The sequence below is a fragment of the Ptiloglossa arizonensis genome, chromosome 3 (genome assembly GCF_051014685.1).
Source record: "Ptiloglossa arizonensis isolate GNS036 chromosome 3, iyPtiAriz1_principal, whole genome shotgun sequence".
Classification (NCBI taxonomy): Eukaryota; Metazoa; Arthropoda; class Insecta; order Hymenoptera; family Colletidae; genus Ptiloglossa; species Ptiloglossa arizonensis.
Window position 1 is genome coordinate 1,255,177 of NC_135050.1, and position 24,401 is coordinate 1,279,577.

Sequence of the window (24,401 nt, forward strand, 5' to 3'; positions counted from 1 at the left end):
TCAGACTACGTTTAATTGACTTAATATATGCAATATTACACGATACGTAACGTGTCTTTCCGTTCTACTGGGTCAGGTTTCGTTGAGTTCGAGACACTGAGTGGAAGCGATTAGGGTAGTGGATAATCGTGGAAAGTTAACCGTGTATCGCTGTACTTGTAAACTTTCGAATAACGTTACTGTTATTTACAACGCTACAAAATAACAAGTAAACGGACAAACTATTGAATATTTTTACTTTCCCGTCAATTTGACACATCTCTCGCGCGGAAGATTATTACATTATTCGGTTGTTTATAGAAAAATTAGAGACTTTGCGACTTATATTTTTTGAATACGAAGTATACACGGTACGATTAATGGTAAAATATGCAACAAAAAGGTGTGACGATATTTATTGCAAAAGGAGCCTTGTGCGTTACTCCGATACATATAATTCTCACGATATATCAATTCCTTTGATGGATAGTTCATTGCTTTGCAATTGTTACGCGACAATTATGCATTCATTGTATAACCATTTCAGAATGCAATTAGACACGTATAGCTTCGAATATCAAAATTTGATACGATTTCGAAGAAGAGGAGATACGTTACGTTACATCTTCACTTTGTTATTTTCATTATCGCGAGACAAAGCTAGAAACGATAAGATCGAAGCGAAACGAAATCGAACACGTACGAAAGAAATCGGATACTTCGATAATCTATTGTATAAATATTTATTTTCTCATTTTCTATCCGATAATTAATAAAATTCATTACTTATCTTTTAATTTCATTGATATATATATATATGGATATATATGTGTGTGTGTATTTAACATTTCAGGATATAATTTGTTCGTTTTGTTACAATTTATCTTTTTTTTGCCAAGTAATAAATGTTATTCCCCATGGACCCTCCTGTCTACGACGTGCATTCTAACAATTTGTTACGTTAATCTAGAATAAAAAATGAAACAGAGTTATTCTCGTAATAGATCTACGCATCGTATGAATCTAAATCCTGTTTATAAAATATAAATATCAACGATAATACCCGATTCTGGAATTTCTCTGTAAATTCGAGAGAAATTCGTACAATGTTTAGTTCTACTACGAAAAAAAAACTCCGTTTAATTTTATTGCTCTAGATACCCGTAAAAAATGCAAGCTACGCGTCATAGACAAGAAGATCCATGAAGAATAACATTTATTACTTTACGAAAAGTCGATAAATTGTAACAAAAAAAAAAAAACTATATATATATATATATACATATTTTGAAATGTAAATATATATCAACGAAAAGTTTCATCGACGTTTCACGTTATAGTAAAGTTGTCAAGAATCACTTTTATTTCAACGTTTCACTCAAGTCTCCGGCCTTAAGTTGATAAAATAAGGGATGAACGAGGAAAGGAGAAATCTTTAGGTCACGTTTCACCGTCTGGTATCGTTATTGTGGTCAAAGTATTTACGCTTTCGAGGCGACGAATAGCTGACGCACGAGTATCGGCAATTTGCTCTTCAATATTCATGGTCCCGGGAAAAGGCAGAGGATGGTTAGGCGTAGGAGCAGAAAGCCCCCCAAGTGTAAGTTTTATGAGAAACGACATTGCTGGAGTCATCAATAATGCGCCGGGGACTCGTGACTTTTCACGTCGGTGCTATTTACGTCGGAAAATCTATAACGGGGCAGAGGACGTGGCGTGTCGGGTTATTGACTGAAACGGTCGTTGTAAAGCGTTACGTAAAGTCTGGTACGACTGTGGGCGTGCTTGATGCTGGCTACCGATCGTTTCCGCCTCGAGAAATTCCACGAGTCACGCGCTAATCGATGAACACGTGCTCGTCACCTGTAACCCATTGCACAGTCAGCCACATGAGATTTCGTTCGACGGATCCTCTTGGATCTTCGATAACGTCGGAACGATCGCTTTCTTACCGAACCTCGAAGTTCGTTCTCGAAGTATATGCGTCGGGTTCAAATACACGGAAGAATCGAGCAGTTTGCATGTACCGAGTAGCTCGAAAGAAACGAATAATTGAAAAATACAAACTAGCTCGAAAGAATCGAGTTGCTTAAAGCTACCGAGTAGCTCGAATCGAAGTACCGAGTATCGTTCGAAAAAATCGAGTAGCTCGAAAGAATCCAACAGCTCGAAAATATTGAGTAGCTCGAAAGAATCGAATAGCTCAAAAATACCAAGTACCTCGAAAGAATCTAGCTGCTCGATAGTATCGAGTAGCCTGGATTCAAATATCGAATATAGTTCGAAAAAGCCGTGCAACTCGAAATAATCGAATAACTCGAGAACACCGAGTTGCTCAAAAATATCAAGTAGATCGAATCGAAACGAGCGCAGTTGGAGAAAACCGAGCTGCTCGAAAGAATCGAATAGCACAGAAATACCAAGTAGCTCGAAAGAATCGAGCTCTTCGGATGTGTACTTCAATCGCGCGCGATAGTATACACAGCTATTTCAAATAACGTATGACCCGTTTAAAGCATTCGCAAGCTTCGATTCTTTGGAGCTACTCGTTTCAATTCGACTCGCTCGTATCGTTCGAGCCGCTCGGTTTTTTCGAGTTCTCGAGATGGAGCTAAAATCCGAGTCTCGACTCGGTTCGAATTTCGAGTTACTCGAATACGGAACAATCTCTATACGGAGCATCGTTGGAACGAATTCGATAAGCGACGGAATGAATTTCAAATTTCGTTCCGACTTGTTGCGGAATATGTACTTGTAATCGTCAGCCTCGGCTCCAGTTGACAAGTTACGAGGCGAATCGATCTTTTGCTCGAATTAGTCCCGACTCTGATCGCGCGGGCGATATTTTCCGAAAATGCTTCACGGTTTAGGCTCGATGTAAACCTATGTTTCGTTTTTTTTCTTACTCTTCCAATCGAGAACAACGTAGACAAACATACGATTTGTTTGGATGGTCTTTTTGAGAGAACTCGAAAAGAGAACTTGTCTCGAGTGTTTTGAAAACATTGCGTCGAGTAAGTTCTTTACTTTGACATCATCAGTATGCGCAGAAGTTAAGCGAATCCTTATAGTCGTGTTAACCGTTTGGTCACCAAAGGACCTAACACTCGGATGTCGAAGCAAACACGAGCTTCGTTAGAACGCATTCATAGATTATTAGTTAAAACTAAAATACACTGCTTTATTACAAGACATTTATAAATTATTAGTTAAAATTAATATACACTGTTTTATTACAAGGCATTTACAGGTTATTAGTTAAAACCAAAATACACTACTTTATCGCAAGGCTTTTATAGATTATTGGTTAAAATTCACAGATATATCCATAGTTTTCAGTTTCTCGAATCGATACTTTAGAAGTATATTTATTCGACTCGCTTTCGATAGGTACAACTTCAGAAGTTTTGACTGAAAAATCCCACTCGCGACAATAATTTACAGAGCGGTATAATGAAATTTCATTTTTATCTGTTGTTTTCTTGTACGTGGATATACAAGATACGTAACAAAGAATGAAAACGAGATCGAAAGATTGGCTGCCAACCAAATCTAAACCGTGATTCGCTACAACAAAACAAGATATATAGAGAGATCAAATTTAAGAAGATGACTAACCAAAAGTTCGAGTATGGTCAATATTGAAACTGTAGTTAGATGTTTAGACCCGAGAGATTCGAAACGCGCTACATTTAAACTACGGTGACAAAAGGCGACTTCGGAATTTTTTAGCAGGTGCAAACGTGGAAGCTTTCAGTGGAATACAGATGACGCGTGTTCTATATTATTACGAATTTCATTTATTTCAAGTGAACGGAGTTTTTTGAACGACTTACGGTACAAATCGGTTTGACTCTAAATACTAACAATTTTTAAATAAGGCTTTGGTTCGTACCTATCGCGTTTCTTATAGTTACTCTTTACTTTAGCCGATACTAATTTATGAGGACGAATTCAGAATTTCTTAGCTCTAACATCTATTCAGATTAGCCTTGACTGTGACAATTTACTTTGAAATAGATATTTTCAGATTCTGATTACTAACAATTTTTAAACGAGGCTTTGGTTCGTGCCCATCGCGTTTCTTATAATTACTCTTTACTCCAGCCAATATTAATTTATGAGGACAAATTCAGAATTTCTTAGCTCTAACATCTATTCAGATTAGCCTTGACTGTGACAATTTACTTTGAAATAGATATTTTCAGATTCTGATTACTAACAATTTTTAAACGAGGCTTTGGTTCGTACCCATCGCGTTTCTTATAGTTACTCTTTACTCCAGCCGATACTAATTTATGAGGACGAATTCAGAATTTCTTAGCTCTAATATCTACTCGGATTAGCCTTGACTGTGACAATTTATTTTGAAATAGTTTTATCCAGACCTGACTAAAGTAAAAGAAAAGAAAATGTAACGTTAAAGCTTAGTTTTCTAAGTGCTTCAAGGCGGATTTTTAATACAGTTCGCGTTCTGTTGAAACCCGCGCGAATGTGAAAGCGACGAAAGTTATTCGGACACGACATCCTTTCTGCCATTGCCGCTATTGTTCGTGGAACTGTCGCGGGAAATTTCTTTTCGTTGGAACATCGTGTGTCATGGTTGCAATCTCGACAGGAATTCACGATCCTTACGTGACTGCCGCTGTAAAATTCTCTGAATTATTTCGCAACTTTTCAACGTTATTTAACTCGGTCTTACCAGGTGATAATTACAAGCTCCCTGGAAAAGCAAACATTCGCGAAGAAACGTGTTAATGGAGCCGAAACGGTTAAATGTCAGGTTAGAGTAATAAGTTTGTTCGCATCTTCGAGACTGGAGCGTTGTGTTAAAACGCGAGTACTTTGCACACGCCATCGGTTAATTTTGATTTAAGTTTGTCTAAATATAAGTCAACGCGATGTTCTTTCCGAATTAACGACCATTTGGTTGTTAATTTCTTTCGAGAATGGAAAAATAAATAGAATGGAAATAAATGTTTGCAATGTGCACGATAATGCGATTAACCAACGTGACATTCTAAGCGTAAAAACGGTGAGTTCGGTTTCAGAGAGGGGAAATATTTGTCGCCTCTTTCGAGAAATTGGATTAACGTAAACTTTTGTAAAAAAAAAAAAAAAAAGAAAAAAGAAAAAAAAAAGAAATAATGCGAATAATTACGCGTACGAGTCTTTTTACGGTAAAAACGAATGCTTGTCCGCGCGCGCAATGCGCCGAACGTTCCAAAAGATGACGCAAGTTATAGCACAGGGCTCCTATACATTATTTATGTCGTTGCAATATTAAAAATATTCGTACGAATACATTACTCGAGCCGATACATCGAACGATTGATTTTCGATTCAAACGTGCGCGTTTCGTTGTTTCTTTTCACCCTCTACGATAGATCCTGCAAGGACGAAATATACAGGATAGGAATATTGGTCAATGTTCGATTAAAAAAATTCGTATTCATTATTCGAATCAAAACATCCAACGATCGAGCGTCGATTCGAATATACACGTTTCATTCTTCTTCGCAGCCTCGATGGTAGATCCTGCAAGGACGAAATATACAGGATGGGAATAGGCGCCGGATACTGCGAAGGAAACCTGAACTTTGCCACGGCCTCGGAGGATGACGAGGTTTACACCAAGAAGAAGGTTTCTAGGGTGAGTCCTTGATTCACATGTATTACACGTGTCTCGTTATGCGTAACATAGACTATGAAAGGAATGCAATCTAAATATATTAAAGAACGATCGCCTTGAATATACATATTTGAAACACGTTCAACCGAGGCTCGAATTCGAAGCTTTGGTAAACCGATTTCCGAGCCGAGCGAATATGCATAATATCTCGGTATTCGTAACGTATATTTCGGTGAATGTATCGCGGCGTTTTACCATAATTCACGGTAAAAGAGTTCTTTCTAACAGATTTTTTGTTCATCGCTCGGTGTAATTTCCCTTAACGCGTCTGTATCGTATCGATTTTCATACCTCGTTCGTTGCATTCTATTAACAAGTCACTTAGCAATGAGCGAAGCTGGAAGTGAAAGTCTTCCGTTTTAGACAAAAACAAATAGCCGATAAAAGACCAACGTTTTCACGAGAGGTCGAGCACGGTAGTGGGGGGGTCAGAGTTTCCACCGTGAGATCGTTACCTCGATAGTTGCATAAACTCCGATACTCGCAGGAAATTTCAGAGCTGTTTTTTCGCAACTCTCGGGATTCTGCTGTCTCTGTTGATAGTCACGTTTCGATTTTCAACGTATACACGCACTTGCGTCACTCCTCCACGACTTACAACAGAGTTGTGCAACACAGAAGGAACGTTCGGTAACTTGAAAATGGAAAGAAATTTGAATCGTTGCACGAAACGTAATTCAAGTGATCCTATCAACGAGTCCATTTTTTGTTTCGTCGAAGAAGAGATTTCAAAGATTCACACTCCCTTGAACAAAATATGAATTTACATATTATCGTAAATATCTTTCCAACCAATATCGGATAGGAAGAAAAGTTCGATACAAAATTTCGTATTATTCGACCTCCCAAAAATGTTCAGGTGGAAGAGCACAAATTTTGAAAAATAATTCTCCAGCAATTTTTTACTACCGTATTACGACACACGAAACGTTACAAAATATTTTGTATCGTATCTTCCCCATATGGTTTCAAAGATACGTATACTCGTATCGGAGTTTTTTCTATATCTCTGGAATCGTTTCTTCGACAATTCAAAAAATAGATCCAGTGGTAGAGTCACTTGAAGCACATTTGTGCAAGTTTCATAGGCCTCGGTCGGGCCTGTAGCGAGCTACGAACGAAGAAAGTGGAATAAACGCGATAGGCGAGCGTGGCTACTGGGCCATCGGTTGTGCAGCCCTGGTTTACAATAAAAGAATTCATCGTGGTAGAGTTCACTCGCGAGTAAGAGTTCATCCACTCGTTGTAATACTTTTCAACACGAGCGAAGCATATCAATTCACGATGTATAGCGGATAGCGTGGCTGTTGATCGTAGCTATGGAACATTGCTCGATGCATTGGCTCAACCGGCGCATCGACGCTGACAAAATAATCAAGGGTAACAAAGGACGATGACGCAAAGCATCGGATCGGTCTAGACTCGAGACGCGCATTGGTCGTGCTGAGTGACGCAATGCAGGATTTTGTCAACAACGTGAAATAATTGCACACTGCACATTGTCGCGTGATGCGCGTGACGCAGGATCAACTGAAGCGAAAGCTGCGTGGGGTTTCCTGTATGCGACTGATTCCTCCGCGATCTTATTTCGCGAGACGTCCACGGTAAGTAGTGTAGTCTTGTCCCTTTTCATTGTACAGGACAAATCGTACGTATACGAAAACAAAATTAGAAAACGAAATTTAAAGAGATTCGAGAAGAGAGGGATTGGACGATATATCGATGTACCATCGATCTACCATAATCGAAACTACATAAAAGTGTCGATTTCGATACTTTAGTAAAGAAGTAGATCTTGGTTAGATCTGGGTTAGGTTATAATCGATATAGTTCGCGTAATTTTTAACTAATTTATAAGTACTTGGAATAAATATATAAATTTAGATCCGATTTAGTCACAACTTGTTAAATAATATCCAATATTATACTACATGTATATTCCTCTCATGGATCTCTCAGCCATATATATATATATTATTATTAATGATATAACCGAGCAATGAAGAGTCTCTTTGGGTCTGAAAAGATCCAGGCGTGGTACGACGAGAGTGAATCGATATCGTTTACGCGATATATTTTCGTACAACGATAATCGAATATAATAGCGCCGATGTTCGAGGCAACGAACGAAGCTGAAATCGCGTTTCTGAGCACGCTGCGCTTCGCAACTCAGCTCCGTGTACCGCGCGCGTCACACTGCGCGACTAGTCTTAAGGCATAGTTCCACTTGCGTAACCTGCATACGTCACGAATCGCGACCGAAACGCGTTAAAATGGTTTCTTCGAATAGGTACCGCCCACGTATAGTCGTTATAATCGTGTTCCGACGATATTATCGCGTAACGATTTATTCCGAGACGAGTACGTTATAATCGTCATTCGAGTCGCAACAATGATCGTACGGCAGCGTCACACTGTCTATAATCGCGTTAAATGGTAACCACCGTGCACGTTTTGCAATTATCGTTCGAATGGTCGTATCAACCGTACTCGGGGAAATTACCGTCCGAAAACTCGGTTACGTCGTTTCGATTACGAACCGTTACGCAAGTAGGGTTGCGGCTTCGGGTTAAACCGTGCGCGGCTTCCGATCGTTTTGTCGCTCCGCAGCAAGCACCGTTGCGCGTCTCCGTATGCTCGTTGGACATTCTATAATTACATTTATACCGATTATAATCGCGTTCCACAAGCGCCACGGCTTTTCCATCGACGTAATCGTCCCTGGTGTCGCGTTCCGCGAGATACCGGGCGCGCTATTTTCTCGATAAATGTGAACGCTTCGGGACCAAAATTCACATTTACGAAGAGGAGCATTCGTGAAACTCCACATTTCTGTCGGAGAGGAAGCGAAAGAGAAAGAGGGACCGAGCAACAAGGCAGCCACCGAAGTTTACAAGCCACTTGTTCGCTCGTAACGTTAACGCAATCGCGCTAAAAAACTTTTCGGTTCGTTTTTTCACGAAGCCTTTATCGACATGTTGAATCTTCCCGATTAAAATAAGACGAAATGTGATATTATTTGGACGATGTGAGTAAACATACTTATCCAGAGAGCGATATCGATTCAATATTTTGCATTCATTGAATAAGTCTCTGTTCCATTCGCACTTGTCCTACGATGCGACGAAGCGTTACTCGGAATCGATGAAACCTGCTTTCTTTCGGATTTATCGTTCAAGAAACGAGTAAATACGATCTAAATTGCATCGTGTTCGATCACGTTTTAATCGGAAAGATTCGACAAATACAGCAATAACGTTTTCATTGACGAAAAGTCGATAACGAGAAAGGTTCGTCTGTGCATTATTATTGTTTCACCGATACAAGCATTTATCCTTTTCGGTTAGCGTTACGTTGCAGTCGACCGACGAGCATCTTAAAGTGTCACGTTGATCGCTCGATTGGTTCCAAGGAAATCACCACCCTTTCCGGTAGCGTGGATAAACTATATTTATCGTGGACATCGATTTCACATTTATCGCGGATATCGAGCTCGCATTTATCGTGTACCGACGATTCCGCACTTATCGTGTACATCGACGTATCACGGATTTTTCACGGATCTCGACTTCACATTTATCGCGGATCTCGATCCAAGTTTATCGCGTATCTCGAGTACACGCCGGTCGCGAAATTCTATTTCACGTTTATCGTGTACCGACGACTCCGCGTTTATCGTGTACATCGACTTATCACGGATCTCGACTTCGCGTTTATCGTGGACCACGGTTTCACATTTATCGCGAGGATATCGTAATCGGTCCTTTCCCCCGTAATCGTGGCCGACCGGAAGGCCGCGCCAAAATCTCCCGTACGCGCGACAAATACACGAGGAACCCAACCGGTATTTAGGCCGGTGTAGAGAAAGGTTTTCCGTGTTGTCGAATCGGTCGGTGACGCAATACTATACACCGGCCGGGACGACAATGGCGGTCACGTTTCTCGAAAACAACGATTGTGACATCGCGACCGGGCGAAATCGGATCCACCGCAGCGAGGAATACCTACGCGCGTTGATCCTATAAATTCGGATCTATTTCGGACGGGTTTTCACCGACTTTTAACAAGTTCATTCGAGCGCGCGGTTTTTATTCCGGTCGTCCGGCCTGACGTTTCATTCAAACGGTTCGAGTTACGTACGTTATATTTATGGGCTACCGTTGCCAGAAGCGTGCGCTTCGGGCGCGATACGTCCACATTGACAAACGCACCTGTTAAACTCGTGTACAAATAATTCGAATTGCTACAAATACGACGCTGTTTGGCGCGCGGCTCCATTTGGCGGACGACCACGAATACGATCGGCCCGTGTATTATACTACGTGTTCTCTTCGCTAGAAATTTCGCGTTTCGACGTACGGGTACGCGCACGGGAGGAGGGACGGTTTTTCGTCCGCGCGAAAGTATGATCGATGCGAGGGATTACTTTATACGTTTTGTCAAATTATTTCGCGCTAAAAAGATCCATTGTGACACACCGACGTGTACGTATTGTGTACACTGTGTATTGCGCATACGAGACAGTTTTTGCAACATCGCGCGGATTCCTCGATAGCCGGTGCTGTGCCAATTTAACGGGATATTTTTAAATATATTTTCATTGATAAAATTGACGGGGAATTGGGCAACGATGAAAGACGAACCAACGAATTTACGATTGCAGGAACGAATTGAAAAGAGAAAGACCGAGATGGAAGAAAATAGCGACACGGGTAACTCGAAAAGAAAATTGTTTCCCATCGAGTAGACGCGAAATGAAATTTTTAGAAATCAAATCGTGAAATCCGTCCCCTCGTTTTTTCTACAATGTTATTCGATACATTTGCACGGAAATTTTCCAAATACTAGATTTGGTGTACTATATGTAGTATATATAGTATATATAGTATACCGAGTAAATCGTAGACGAAGTACGCGGTAATTAAATCTTCCGAATAAATAATAAAAGAAACGGTGTTTCTTCGCGTTGTTGGAATTTTGTTCCGATGCTATCCGAAACAGGAAAAAAAAAATATCCGGGGAAAAAAGTAATATCTGCGATTCGACACCGAACGGTCTGGGTATGTGCACAAGACAATGAGCGCGTTACGTGATTTTCGTTACGCTCCGTTAAAAACAAATACCCAGATTGCGGCCGAACGCGCTTCTTTGCATAGCGAGCGAGTATCCTGCGAACGGTGATCAGCAATTTTATTTGCCAGCTAACTGCGCTCCTAACGATCTTCGCGTTTCTAAGAAACGCGCGTCATATATCTTGCGCTGCTCGCCTCGATCGTGCGGTAGGGAACTTTAAAAACAACTCACGGCGACAAACTCCGATGTGTTCTCGTTTAAGTTCATATTTATAGCTCTCTCGCGATGCGTTGTTTACCGTTTTTAACGGAGATGCGACAGCGAAGGCTACATTCCGCGTATGAAACGAGACGATCTTCCCTTGAGAGAATTAAATAAAAACGCACCAAGGGCGTTACGTGGAATACGATTGGAAAAAATCTCACCAGGAATTTCACCGCGTACCGAGTTATCTCCGTCGAAGATTCAACGAATACGGGACACGCGTCGCGATTCCATTGGCAAACATCGAAACACGTCGAAAAATGATATACGCGTTTGGTAATAGTAACTGTAATATAACTAAAAATATAACCGAGCATCTCCCTTCTCGCATGATCACATCTCCCAGGTCAGTACTCAATTTTTCAGACTCAATTGCCCCTTTTCATCCACGCGCGTCCCTCGCGAGCTTACGCGTACGCTTCTTCCTTAAAACCAAACGGATATTTTTAAAACCTGGGAGAAAGCTTTACCAGAAGCGATCTCGTAGTTCATTTCGTTGCGGAAGATCGAGAAATTTCGCTATACGATGCTACGCTACGTAAAAATCCATCGTTCAAATATACACGAATAGAATAAACGAGAGTAAAACGCGGTGAGATTTCATCGATGGATCTCCGTGCGCGAAATGTTCCTATCGCGAGTATTTCCGTCCGTGTATCGAAACGAAAGGTTCGGTACAAAGATCCGCGCGCGACGATATCGGGGAATACGTCTTATTGGAGTCGCGCGATCGATACGCGTGTTTCAATCTCGGCGAAAACGTCTCGACGATACGTTATTGTATAGCGGGGACCAGCAGGAAGCGGAATGAATATTTACACGCAACGAGCATGCGGTACGGTCGTGAAGCGATACACCGGTTCTTTCTGCAATTGCATCCAATCACGTGCAACGTGCACGTTCGAATCTGACGTCGTCTAGCGTCGAACGGGAGCGTCAAACGCCACTTTTGGCAAGGGAGGCTCGATATCGGGACAACGTGGCACGGATATCGCGTCTCGTCGAGCGATCATTCAAGGCAGTCTGCACAATTGCCTGTGTGCTCGTGACGCGCATGCGCCGCTGTAACCGGCGCACGCACGAGTGACTCGTATGCACGTGTTGACACGCAGGACGGAGAAGGGAGGGGAGAGACCCTCGAAATTATTCTTCTCCTCGTTTATTCTTCGCAGCGTCGTCGCGGACGGCCGATCGAAACGGTGCGTAAATTGCCACCGGAGTTAACGCTAGAACTACCGACAGATTTTTGAATATTAAGCTATATCTCATACATATATCCGAAGAAAGAAAAAGAAACAACGGACGAGGAAACAGAGGATTTTATAAAATTGATCACACGTGTAGAATAGAAAAGTCGTAACGTCTTCGGAAAACATGATACGGAGTTTACAGTAATTTTCATTATGGAAGCAGTTGGAACCGGTCGTTTCGACTGGTTGGTAAATTTAACGTTAAGGGTGTATGGCGGTCTAGAGTTAAGAAAAAAAATCGATTTCTTTTTATTTCATTTTCTTAAAGTGACTTTGAAAACACGTGTGCAAAACCATTCGTTTCGATTCGAGAAAATGCCGAGATATAGAGATTCGAATATACATTCCCGCTATGTGCGAAGTCAATAGGAGATACTTTAAATGCGTTTTTCTCAAAGTTGAGTTTTACTATCTTTTTTAACGCGCTAAACACGAAGTAAACCAAAAAAGTATAAACTCAGAATTTAAAATTTCGTCACTTTTTATTTATCGAGATTTTTACTTTTTCCCAGTTTCTGCTATAATTATATCCTTTCCAATGAAGATACTTTTTTATCCTCTGTTTCTGATTAGCGAATCGGTTGGAATCATGGTATCTTTTTTAGAAGAGCCACTAAACAAGAAGCTATAACTCGATTCATTTTTCATATTTCTGGATGAAAAAAGTACCGAGTGTACTTACGAGATGGTTAAACGTTTTTGAAAAATCTCGCTACAAAATAGCTTACTCATCGCTAACAAAAATCATAAAAGAAACCGAAGAAATGACAATCTGTACAGCAATATTCTTTTAAGTAGAAAGATGGATGAAAATGCCGAGTGTTATGTCCGTGTGAAAGTTATCGAGGATTATTTCGCATTAACGCATTGTCGACCGATCGGGGAGATCCCCGTTTTGCGAAGCATCGTTGGGACGACTCATTGTGTCGCGATTATACCGTTTATAGTAATTAGAAACTAAAAATAACACCGACATGCATTACGCGGAATTTTAGAAAGATACACATATATGTGTGTGTGTGCGCGCGCGCCACTTGGTATACAGGGGTGTCTCAACCGAAAGAAGCCATCTAAATATTTTTTGTATTTTTAAGTATATAAACAATGATTATTGCGCAATTTGAATAGTTCTGAAAGAAAGATGCCATGGAAGAATATTTGCTTCCGAAGTCTTTTTATTTTTCGAATTTTTACAAAATTATTAATATTTTTTTGGAAGAGATATGTTTGTTTACATTCATTCGGTTTCTTTCGAAACTCGATGGAGGTTTTAACATTCTCTAGAAGCAAAAAGAGTTATTTCTCAGTTATTTAAACGGGTGAAAATAGTTTTTGATAATATCGATTACGTAATATCGATGTAGAAAATCACGAGTAAATGTAGCGGTGACGTTTATTCGAGATTCAAGGAATTTTGCCTCGACAGGCATCAGATTGTTCGGAAGATAACGATAACGATAGTAACAACGAAACGGTCGACGATAAACTAAAGAGATACGATGACTTGTGTTTTCGATATTCATTTTATTGGGTCGTTCGGAAAGTCATTTCGTTTTCCAAAATGGAGAATATTTAACTTAATAAAATGTTTGTACACTCTAAAAAACTCGTGTTTCATTTTCACCGAAAAAAACGAAATGACTTTCCGAACAACCTAATAGTAATGCATCCGTTACAGGATAGCGTTTATAACTTCTATAAGCTTATAGAAGTTTAAGTCGAAGCTCGTTATTGGTTCACGAAAAATGTCTAGATGTTGGTCAGGTGTAATTTGAGCGTTTGGCACAGTGTTGAATTCACATTATCCGTTAGACAAACATCTGTCAAAATATTTTTCGATGAACGAAGGATTGCTAAAGGGAACGATGACGAATACTGCGAGCACCTCGATGTAAAACTTGTTGAAAAACGTTTACTCGACAAGAAAGATAACGTAGAATAAAGTATCGAAAATTTAGATCCCACCGTTCAGAACTAACGATGAAAAAAATTTTGAAAAATACATTCCACCAGATAAGATTAAACCTTGAATATAAAGTCCATTTCGTATCTTTGGTCCCTGTTTTATGAAATTCTTCTTTTTAGAATTCAAAGTGTATTTTGCGTCCGGTTAAACGGCACAAATGAGGGTCCAAAGGCTAACAATGACCGCTGATAGCGTTGTAAATAAATGTTACGTTCAGTAGGATTTCACGACGTACAGTGAGATGTGTCTAGAAAGTACTTTTATTTGCTACGAAAAGGGATTCAAACGACCGGACGAGACCGTATCGCAAAACTAACGCTTTTCAACCGATCACGTGCACTTGTAGCAGTCGACTCCGTCTCTTCGATAACGAGTATAGCGATTCCAGAGACGCAAGCAGCGCAGTTAGCGACCGTGACAGATGTGCAACCCGTGGGCCCAATTTCCTGTACCTCCTGCATCGCAAAACTCGTATGTTGCACAGATACTAGGCATCGTTCATACGCAACAAGTTAGACACGGTCCAGACAGATTTTTAAACACAAATCGAACAATTGAACTCATCGGTCGAGCTTTCGTTTAGTCGTTACTCTTTGTTATCGTACTGTAAAGAATCTTATCGTTTTAATTCTACAATCTAATTGGAGTGATAAATTAAGCGTGAAATCAGCTGGTCTTTCCCTTCGGCAGAGGTCGGTTACTCGATCGATTGGTATACCTCGTGTAACCCTCGAAGAATTAGCTCAGTCACGGATAGTAACGCATTCATTCGGCTCGTTGGAAGATACCTATCTATAATACTTTCAGTCCCTCGAAAAGAAATGTAAAAATTAACATCGGAAATTGAAATTGTACTACCGTTTGTACCAGCTTGTTCGATAAGTTTTATCGAACGACAAAATTGATCGAATAACCTATTATATACGATAGCTCTTTTACAAGCTCCGATGGATCGTGCAAACGTAGAGCAACATAGATCGATCATTTTTTGTTAAGAGAGTGGATCGTTAAGATCGAGAGAAGCATGCAACGAGTAAAAAATTTCTTGCAGGGGATTTTCATACTGTATTCAACATTAGCACTACCGATGGTGAACGTATTAGAACGTATTACTATGTAGTATTGGATTACGTACATATTTTTAAACTTAGATGGGGAAAGAGTAAATTAATTCACGAATCGAATCGTCCATTTTGACAATTGTGCACGAATACTGTAGGCAAAGACACTGTTAACGATCGAGTAATTTTAAAAAGAATTTCGAAACAAGTGAAATCGAACTCTTCGATTCGTTAAAAAAAAAATCCATATCCGGATGAAAGTTTCCAATAACGAACCAAAGACATTTTATCCGTTACTCGTCGAATCGAAATTAGAATTTTAATTACGGAACAAAATATTTCACAATCGAACGACAGTGTCGCGATTCAATCGATGTACGTTGGTTTCGTTCGTCATCTTTCAATCGAATAGAATCTTTCCTGTCTCTGATGGCCACTGGCCGCGCGTCATGGCACGTAAATGTTCAACGTTAGGATCGCACTCGAAGAAACGACTCATCCTCCCAATGGTCGCGCCACTTTTATACAAGTCGATCGATCGCGATACCAAACCGTTCTCATCGGGCATGCATGAATAACAACATCGAAACACCGTATAGTCGTCGACGAAAGTGTCTGGCCCGTTCGCGTGAAATAAGGCAATCTCACTGACGATTAGAGCAGCCTATCGAGCGTGCGATAACGATTCCTCGACTCTCTTCTAAAACTCCTCATGGTGATCTCATTTACGGGGCAACGATTACTGCGATATCATTATCGTCGGATCTACTCGAGAACGAAGAACGATTCGAGGTACGTGCAGTACAGACCGATTCGAAAGTACACGTCCGTAAAGATCGGAGAACAAATTTTTATACCGTGGAATCGACTGATTTTTGCTGGTAACGCGTTAAATACCATTGGTGGTTACCGGTGAATTTGCAAACACGTGTCTCGTTAATCGATTTCTTTTTTTCTTTTTTTTTTTTCGTTATTGCTCGTCTTTCAAGTACACGTCGTTGAAAATATGTTCGCAACTGGATTCGTTCGAATTCGTAATATTTACAAAGTTGCGGGCGTTTAAAGAGCACAGCTGACAGTTGCGGCGGATCGATAAGAAAAAACTTTAAACGCGTTTCTTTCTCGAAACCTTTTTTCTCGAACCGGTGTGCACGATATCTCGAGTTGTGCTTCGTCGATTAATTTCAAATTTTCCCAGAACGTTCAACAGACCTGTCGTTGTCTCGCGAGCTACGGTTTTTAAAAACTGTTTATTCTTTTATATTTTCTCAACGTATTACAGACTCGAAAAAGCGATATTTAAATTTTAATGTGTCGCCATATCTTTAATTATCGAGAGTTTTGAAGTTTAAACTCGTTTCTTCGAGTCTGTAACATATTAAGAAAATATAAAAGAATAAACGAAAGTGTCGTCGTTTCTTTAATTATCGAGAGCTTTCGTTTCCGATGGTTCACACCGTAGTCATATTCGTACAAAACGAGATGCCATTTTGTTTGTTGGTTTCAGATCGAAGGAACGGTCGGAATCTTGCACACAAGCGAAATACTTTTCTTCGCAATGCTTTTTCCCAGCCAAATATAATTCGTGTAATTTTTATTTTTTTGTTTCGTTTCGGAAAAGTAATTTTGTACAGTTTAAATATTAGCGAATACGTGCATCACAACTCGCGCGGAAAAAGATTTACAGTTTCTCTTTTTTAAATCCCGAAAGAAATCGAAAAAATCGCTTCTAGATAAGAATATTCCAGAAGACCCACCCACCTTGAAACATTCGTAAGAAACGAAGCTCGATGGTAAACTTTTGAACAACGTTACCATCCTTAACGATACTACGAAGTAACAGTTACGCTTGTAGGCATTAACGAACATTTTTACTCGTTACGGAACAATTTGACGGAAAGTCGAAGTCGAGAAGCTCCTTGAATAAGGAAAACTCTCGTGACAGTCAACGTGTCAATCTTTTCGAAGGGACGGGTCGTTTCAATTTGAATAAGAACGTCGTTCACCTTGGAAATTCTCGGTCGCGATTAACCGATTGCGAAATAAAAAAGAAAGAGAAAAAAAAACACACACAAACAATGACTCCTCCCAAGCTTTCCGATCAGCTCGAAGAATATTTTCCACGCGATAATCTCCGATCGTCTAAAGTGACTAATCTACGCGTCACACGCAAACGTCGCGTGACCGGTGGACAAATTGTTCTAAGGTATTTTACGCGGTCGGAACTGGCCGACGTATGCGAAGTGTAAAGATAGCGCACTCGTTATCGACATAATTTGCACGAGTATATTTTAAACTACCACTGTCGAACCTTTTTACGGACCACGGCAGATGTTTCGAGACTTCTCGAAGTTTCTGGAAGAATCCGATAAAGGGACAAACTAGGCGCGTTGAATGCGTCGTCCCGATTTATTTATTCCAAATTTACACTCTCATCGGTCGCTAACTCGTCGTCAAGAGTTATCGCGCGAAACTAAGAGCGAAAAGTGTAGAATACCACTGGGGAGGAAAGTTGATCGCAAGTGTGGACAGTTTCACAGAATATTGCTCGAAAATTTTAGGTAAAACGTCGGACGTTTCGTTTCAATCGAGAGCACATTTCTATTACAATTTATTATTACACTTGGCTTTGTAATCGTATTTTCGTCTTGCATCTTCCTATATTTGACGAAGATCTTTTCAAATATCAGCTACGTACACGGATGGCAATTTACCAGGTTTCGATAAGGTTAATTTTAGCGAATTAGTATTGTACTCTACGAAAGACGAAAGATTTCTTTCCATTGTGTTATATAATACGAAAGAAAACAGTTTCATTAGCATTGTGTTATACGAAAGACGACGCAATTCATTTGTATCGTATTGTATACAAAAGACGACAGATTCATCCGGATTGTATTATATACGTATACAAACGTATACAAAATTACAATCTCGTAAAATATACCCGTGATCGCCAAGACGTCTCGACGTAAGTTACCGAGCACAGTAAACGATCAACGTTATTCTCGAAAACCGAAAAAATCGTTGCAACGCGCATAACGGTATAACATTTACGAAGCGTTCGTTACATCTTTAAAATGAATTTACAAGACCCGTCGAGTTCTCTCGTAGCATCGTGCTCTTCCTAGATTCCGTGTAGTCTGTTCATCCAGGAAGCGTTCGGAGAACGCGACGAGGCGTTCTTCAGGGACGTTGTAAATCGAACAGCGGGCATTACACGGATCCAGATTGAAAATGAACGTCTCTGAGAGAACGACGGTACAATGCTCGCGTGGCGTCGCTCGAATCGATCGGAGCCGGAACGAATTGCATCGCTTTCGGTTTTCGCACCGTGACTTCTCCGTATCGGTGGTCAAGCAATGCGAAAGTTCGGAATTTCAAGTGGTCGGCTTTCATCGCTAGCCGTTCATGCTAATTCCTGATTTATATTAGAATTTCAAGAACACCAGAGAGGATTCAGTGACCCCTTAATTTCGACTCGCGGGACTTTCCAATTCTTTACTTTGCCGATTCGGACGTTCAAACGATCGGTTCGCCGCGACGATCCTCGTGACTATTCCACAAAACTCTCTAAACTGCGTTACGTAAACGATGTTGGCTGCGAGTCGGGAATATTTTATCCCGAAAGTTTCCTCGTTCGACGCTTCGTGCTCGAGAGATAACGGTGGTCCGTGAACGTCTTCTGGTTAATCGTCAACTCGAAGAAGGACACGATGTTCGAATTCTCGAAATTTTAACGACAAAATGTATTCATTGTTAGTCAAGTATTCACGTGTGCGGATAGTTGTTCACGATTGTACGAAAGTGATTACAGATTTTGCTTGCCGCGTACCGACCGTTCTATTGCTCGAAAGAGACTGACAAAACTCGAAGATAGATACGATAGGTCTGAGTTAGATTTGGGTCAGGTCTGGGGAAAACTTGAAGATAGAATAGGTCCGGTGACCCAAGTTGCAGCCCTCTGGGTCTCGACACGACCCACCGTGAATCTTCAATTTATGGCTCGTCTGATTTTCTTCGAGTATCGTTGTTCTCCGATGCTAGAACTACCTATTAGTGAACGTATTATTATTTGTTTCGGACCACGTACGTATTTACGAAGTTAAACGAGAACAGGGAAAATTAATTTACGAGTACCATTGGTCGTCTATTTTGATAATTGTCCATAAATATTGTAGACAAAGGCATCGTTAATAATTGAGTAATTTTAAAAAGAAGTTCGCAAAGAAGTTTAAAGTCAAATTGACCCCTTTGCCAGTTCTAGCGTTAATTGAAACATCTCGCGTTAGGAGACACAATATGTTTGTCGATTTGGAAGTATCTTATTAACGCGAAGCGATAAAAAAGTCGTCACAGTGGCGAGTAGCCACAATGTTCCCGATGTACCATCGATACCAACAATTCGAAACAATGGTAGCAAGCGTGACGATTGCACGGTACGTTCTAATCGCAAAATTTAGAGCGGAAGATGGTAATTCGAGTATCGTTGCGATACCTGTGGACGATGACCAGATTCGTGTATCGGATTATCGTGGAAAGATACCATTCCGTAGATATCAAAAAAAAAAAAAAACACGTAGGTACGTGAAATGTCGAAGCCGCGTAATACGTAAATTATGCGGAGGAACGAATGGAGAAACGAGTAATTGTTTAAGATAACAGGGAGGACGGTACGTTTGAACAAGTTCAACCAGCGAGAAAATAAAGGTCCACGTTATCGCGTAATGTAATAGCAACGATCCACTGGCTAACGATTCAGGATCAACGTTCGATAGATCGATTCAGAAGTTCCAAGTTCCAAGTAAAAGGTTGCAACGAAGAAATTTGCGCAGTGCATTGGGATCGATTAGTCATTGCACCGATGCACCGGCTGCGACACGCATTTGTGTCATAGGATGAAAGTTTGGAAGGTCGGTTCGAATGTGACAAATACCGAGTAGGGGCATATAGCGAAAGACTCTGCGTCACGATTTAAAAATAATTAGTTCTGGTTGTAATATATATATATGTCGTAGAATCAAAGTTTGAGAAATGGTTTCGCATCAAACGAATTTCGAGTAAGGCAAATAAGGAAAGAATCTAACGTAAGTAGTAGCTATGATACAGATTCGTGGTACAGGATGAACGTTTAGAAGCTTGCAAAGTTCTCGAGCGACGATTTCCAAGTAGGAGCACTCGGCGAAAGAATCTGCGTTAAACGCTAAGATTAATTGGTCATTGGACGGAAGTACCATCTGCGACGCGCGTCATTTGTATCGTAAGACCAAGGTTCGAAATCTCAGTTTACGAGCAACGAATTCCAAATAGGTTCGCGTTTCGCGAAAAAGTCTGCCCGGCGTGCATTAAAATGAATTACTCCTAGGACAGGTGACACGCGCGAGTATCTATTTCCAAATGCATCGTATCGAAAAAGGATAGATACATACGCGGTGGCGAATCGCAACGAACTGGTAAAAACGAGCCTATCCGCTAAAATGAGACGAGCGGTTGCGAAAGTGTCGATCCGATTGGTAACATAAGCTCACGCTTATTTTCGTGAAGCGAAGTACCGCCGGCTTAAAAATAATTTACTCCGCGTCCCGCTCGACTCACCGGCGGCATCTCTATCCTTGACTCGATTCTACGGATCGGCGCAGAAGAACCGCTTCTATATCTCCGAAATCGTCGTGATTGCCAATTGAGGTTGTCGCCGTCCGACCAAAGACGAGGTGAAAAGCTGTGGGTCTTTATTTTCGGTTACACAACCAACGTCGCGACGTAGCGTTGCGTAATCGTGATTAATCTTTCGAGGATCGATTGTCTGGACGCTGGCCCGAAGAATCGCGAAATCGATCGTCTTCGTCGATTCACGTGACGATAATCGGCCCAAACGCCGGTTCAGTTTCTCGTGTCGCGAAATCGTCGCGACACGAGAGGATAACGACGAGATGCGTTTCTTCGTAGACTTGTCAGTGATTCGCGTTCAACGTTCTCTAGAGCGTTTACAAGACACGAACTTTGATACTTGTAAACTTTTAAATAGCATTACTCTCGTTGGTAATACTATGTAATAATAAGCTGAAAATTGACTATAACCGGTATACAAATTATCGAATGTTTCAACTTTTTACACTATAATTTGAACTTTGATGAAAATGAATTTGGATATATATATATTTGTCTCGTTAAATGAATAAAAGTCGGTACAAGTGATAAAAGAAAAATGTAAATAAAATGTTATAATCTCTCAAGAAATAGGGCAGTCCTCGTTGTGTGTTAACTTTAAAGGGATAAGACGTTTCTATAATAATTTGTGGTCCATGGTGTCCATTTGTCCTTGATTTATTTCCCGACTTCCCTCTCGTTCGATGTTACCTCCTTTTGCACAGTTCTTCATCGATGCAGAATCGGTATCCAACACTCTGTTAGCTCTGCTGAATCTGATAAGCTTAAAACATTTCTCGCGTAGAACTAGTCAGTGTAGATTCGGTAAGCATCATTGGATTCTAAGATGAAAAATTTATCTACAAAACTCGATTATACTAGAATCTACGAGAAGAAAAATCTCTCACCCGTGTAGATTAAGTATCTGGAACTCTGTTGAATTTGATAAGTTCGGTAGAGTTTCTCATTTCTCGCGTAGGACCAGTCGGTGTAGATTCATTGTTCTAGAATCTACGAGGACCAAAATTTCTCACCCAAGTAGATTATGTATACGAAACTTTGGTGAATTTGATAAGTTCGGTAGAGTTTCTCATTTCTCGAGAACATTTCCCGCGTAGAACCAGTCGATGTGGATTCGGTAAGCATCGTTGGATGCTAAGATGAAAAATTGATCCGAAGAACTCAATTGTACTAGAATCTACGAGAAGAAAAATCTCTCACCCGTGTAGATTAAGTATCTGGAACTCTGTTGAATTTGATAAGTTCGGTAGAGTTTCTCATTTCTCGAGAACATTTCCCGCGTAGAACCAGCCGATGTGGATTCGGTAAGCATCGTTGGATGCTAAGATGAAAAATTGATCCGAAGAACTGAATTGTACTAGAACCTACGAGAAGAAAAATCGATGGTACCAGAAGCCTCTGGTCACGAGTGCAAGGGTTTTCGCCACGGAGAATACGCGATTCGCGAGATGGTCGTAATTTTCGCACCTCCACGACGAATACAAGAAACATCGTTGAATTCTTCGGGCGTATCGTGGTCGCGCGATTCTTTTTCTCGTTTTGCCCGTAACACGTTGTTATGGAAGATACGTGCTCTTCGGCGCGAACGTGATTTTCGCACCACCCTGACGATTCACGTCGGGAAATACCTGACTGGATTCTCGGTCATGGCTCCGGCAATGAGTCAGGGTCTCGATACAGCTTCTACGTCATCGGATGTTACCCACGGGCCAATGACGACTCGCAACGCGTAGTAAATTTACGATCGAGCCGTCCAAGATTAGTTCGAAGGATCTGCCTTACCATTTGATCCGTTTGACGTCACCAGGAATATTCTTAATGACTCGATTCGTGCAGCAGCGTGGAAGATTTGTCGTAAACATTGTCTTGTTTCTCTCCTCGGTATTTTTCTGTTCCGACTTGAATATCTTCAGTTGAATCTTTTCTCGTCAAATACGAACTCGATACAATTCACCGATCCGCGTTGAATTTTACACTTGTTTTTCTTCTAGCTCGTATTTTCGAATAGAAATGCCACCTTTTTGGTTTCGGTGTCTCGTCCAGGGTCTCTGGAGCTGTTCGATTTTAATTTTTAAAAATATTCGCCAACGTTTCGTTATCCATACGAGACCTCCGATCGGCGTCAAATTTTGAGATTGGACACTAAATATAAAATAATCGTTAGCTTCGATTGTTCAATAGTTTACGAGATATCGATAAAAAGGAACCTTTCGCGAGTAGAGCCTTGTAATCCCTATTTTTAAGCGTGTAATTAGCAGACCTCGAATTTCCAGATGCTGTAACGTAAGAAGGTGGCAACACTTCGTGAACAATGTATTCCGTGATTCGTCATTTCCTCGGAGGAATAGTATGAATGGCAGGGAAATGAGACGAGATGATTGCGCGAGTCTATAATTGCTCGTGAGATACAAGCGACCATGGCTGTTTTGTACGAGAATTGTAAAGGCATTCCCGGTGTAGAGTTCTTAGCTGTGCATTCGTTCCTTCAAAGTGCACCGATTTTTTTTCCTGCAACGCGTTTCGTCTAATGCATCGCTGTTCGCTTTCTCTACTCTTCTTTGTTTATCTCTCAAGTATTCTTAACTCGAGGTGTCCGTAGTTGTCGGTAACGGTGAACATAAAATAATAAATTGTATCGTTTGATACCCAATGGCGTTCCAAAATCAAAGTGCCACTACCGATCTTCCTCTCCTCTGGAGTTTCGAAGGGTGATCGGTTGCAACGTTTCGAGTAACAACGTGTTTCCTCTCGTCGAGTCTCGTTCGTTTATTCGCATTGGTCGATTCGAGGGCCGACTCGATATTTATGGAAAGAAGTAACGTGACCGGAAAATCACTCGGTTCTTGGCCGTAAGATCGCGAGAAACGTTCGCGTGGTGATGATTGCAGGTGACCTAAATAGTAGCCGCAATGGCGCAGAAACGAGGTGCACGAACTTATTCTTGTTCCATGAGATTGACTGTCTCCTTTCCTATAGGCCTGACGCAAAATAATCGACGACTTTACGGAAACTCTGGTGTTGTTAGTTTTGCCCTTTGGATCGTCGCTTGGACACTTTTCTGTATTTTCATTCAGTACGTTTCGTTTGAAAGAAGAATGGCGCGCTCTGATTTTTTTTCGGTGTCCTTAACCGGTGTTCTTAACTTTAATAGGTCGTTGAATAAGTTTTATCGAACGAGAAAACTTATTAAACAATCTAGTATGTTACGACGAGAGACCTTAAAAAATGCACAAGCTGGTCGTATGTATTATAATAGGAAAATTGTAATAATGCGATAGTTTAGTAGGAGTGAGACTATCGATTATCGAATTTTTTCCGGATTTTGGCCGTTTTGAATCACAGTATCGTGACGATCGTTTGGATCGAGTATTGTGGAATGAATTTGTACAGGGTGGACCGACTTGGACCGATCGATGTAAAATGCATACAACATTTGTAATTTTAATCAT

The 24,401-nt window shown here is 40.7% G+C and overlaps 1 protein-coding gene across 3 annotated transcripts in view; it reads left to right on the forward strand.

Annotated features, from left to right (window-relative positions):
- Nucleotides 1–24,401, forward strand: part of Cwo (transcription factor cwo) — an 86,596-nt gene that overhangs the window by 47,158 nt on the left and 15,037 nt on the right. For 2 of the 3 annotated variants that reach the window (XM_076307645.1, XM_076307646.1), the window contains one exon: nucleotides 5,503–5,632. The exons of the other annotated variant lie outside the window; for it this stretch is intronic. In XM_076307645.1, the coding sequence (XP_076163760.1) occupies nucleotides 5,503–5,632 (130 nt within the window). The remainder of the gene's footprint in view (nucleotides 1–5,502; nucleotides 5,633–24,401) is intronic. 3 annotated transcript variants of the gene reach the window in all.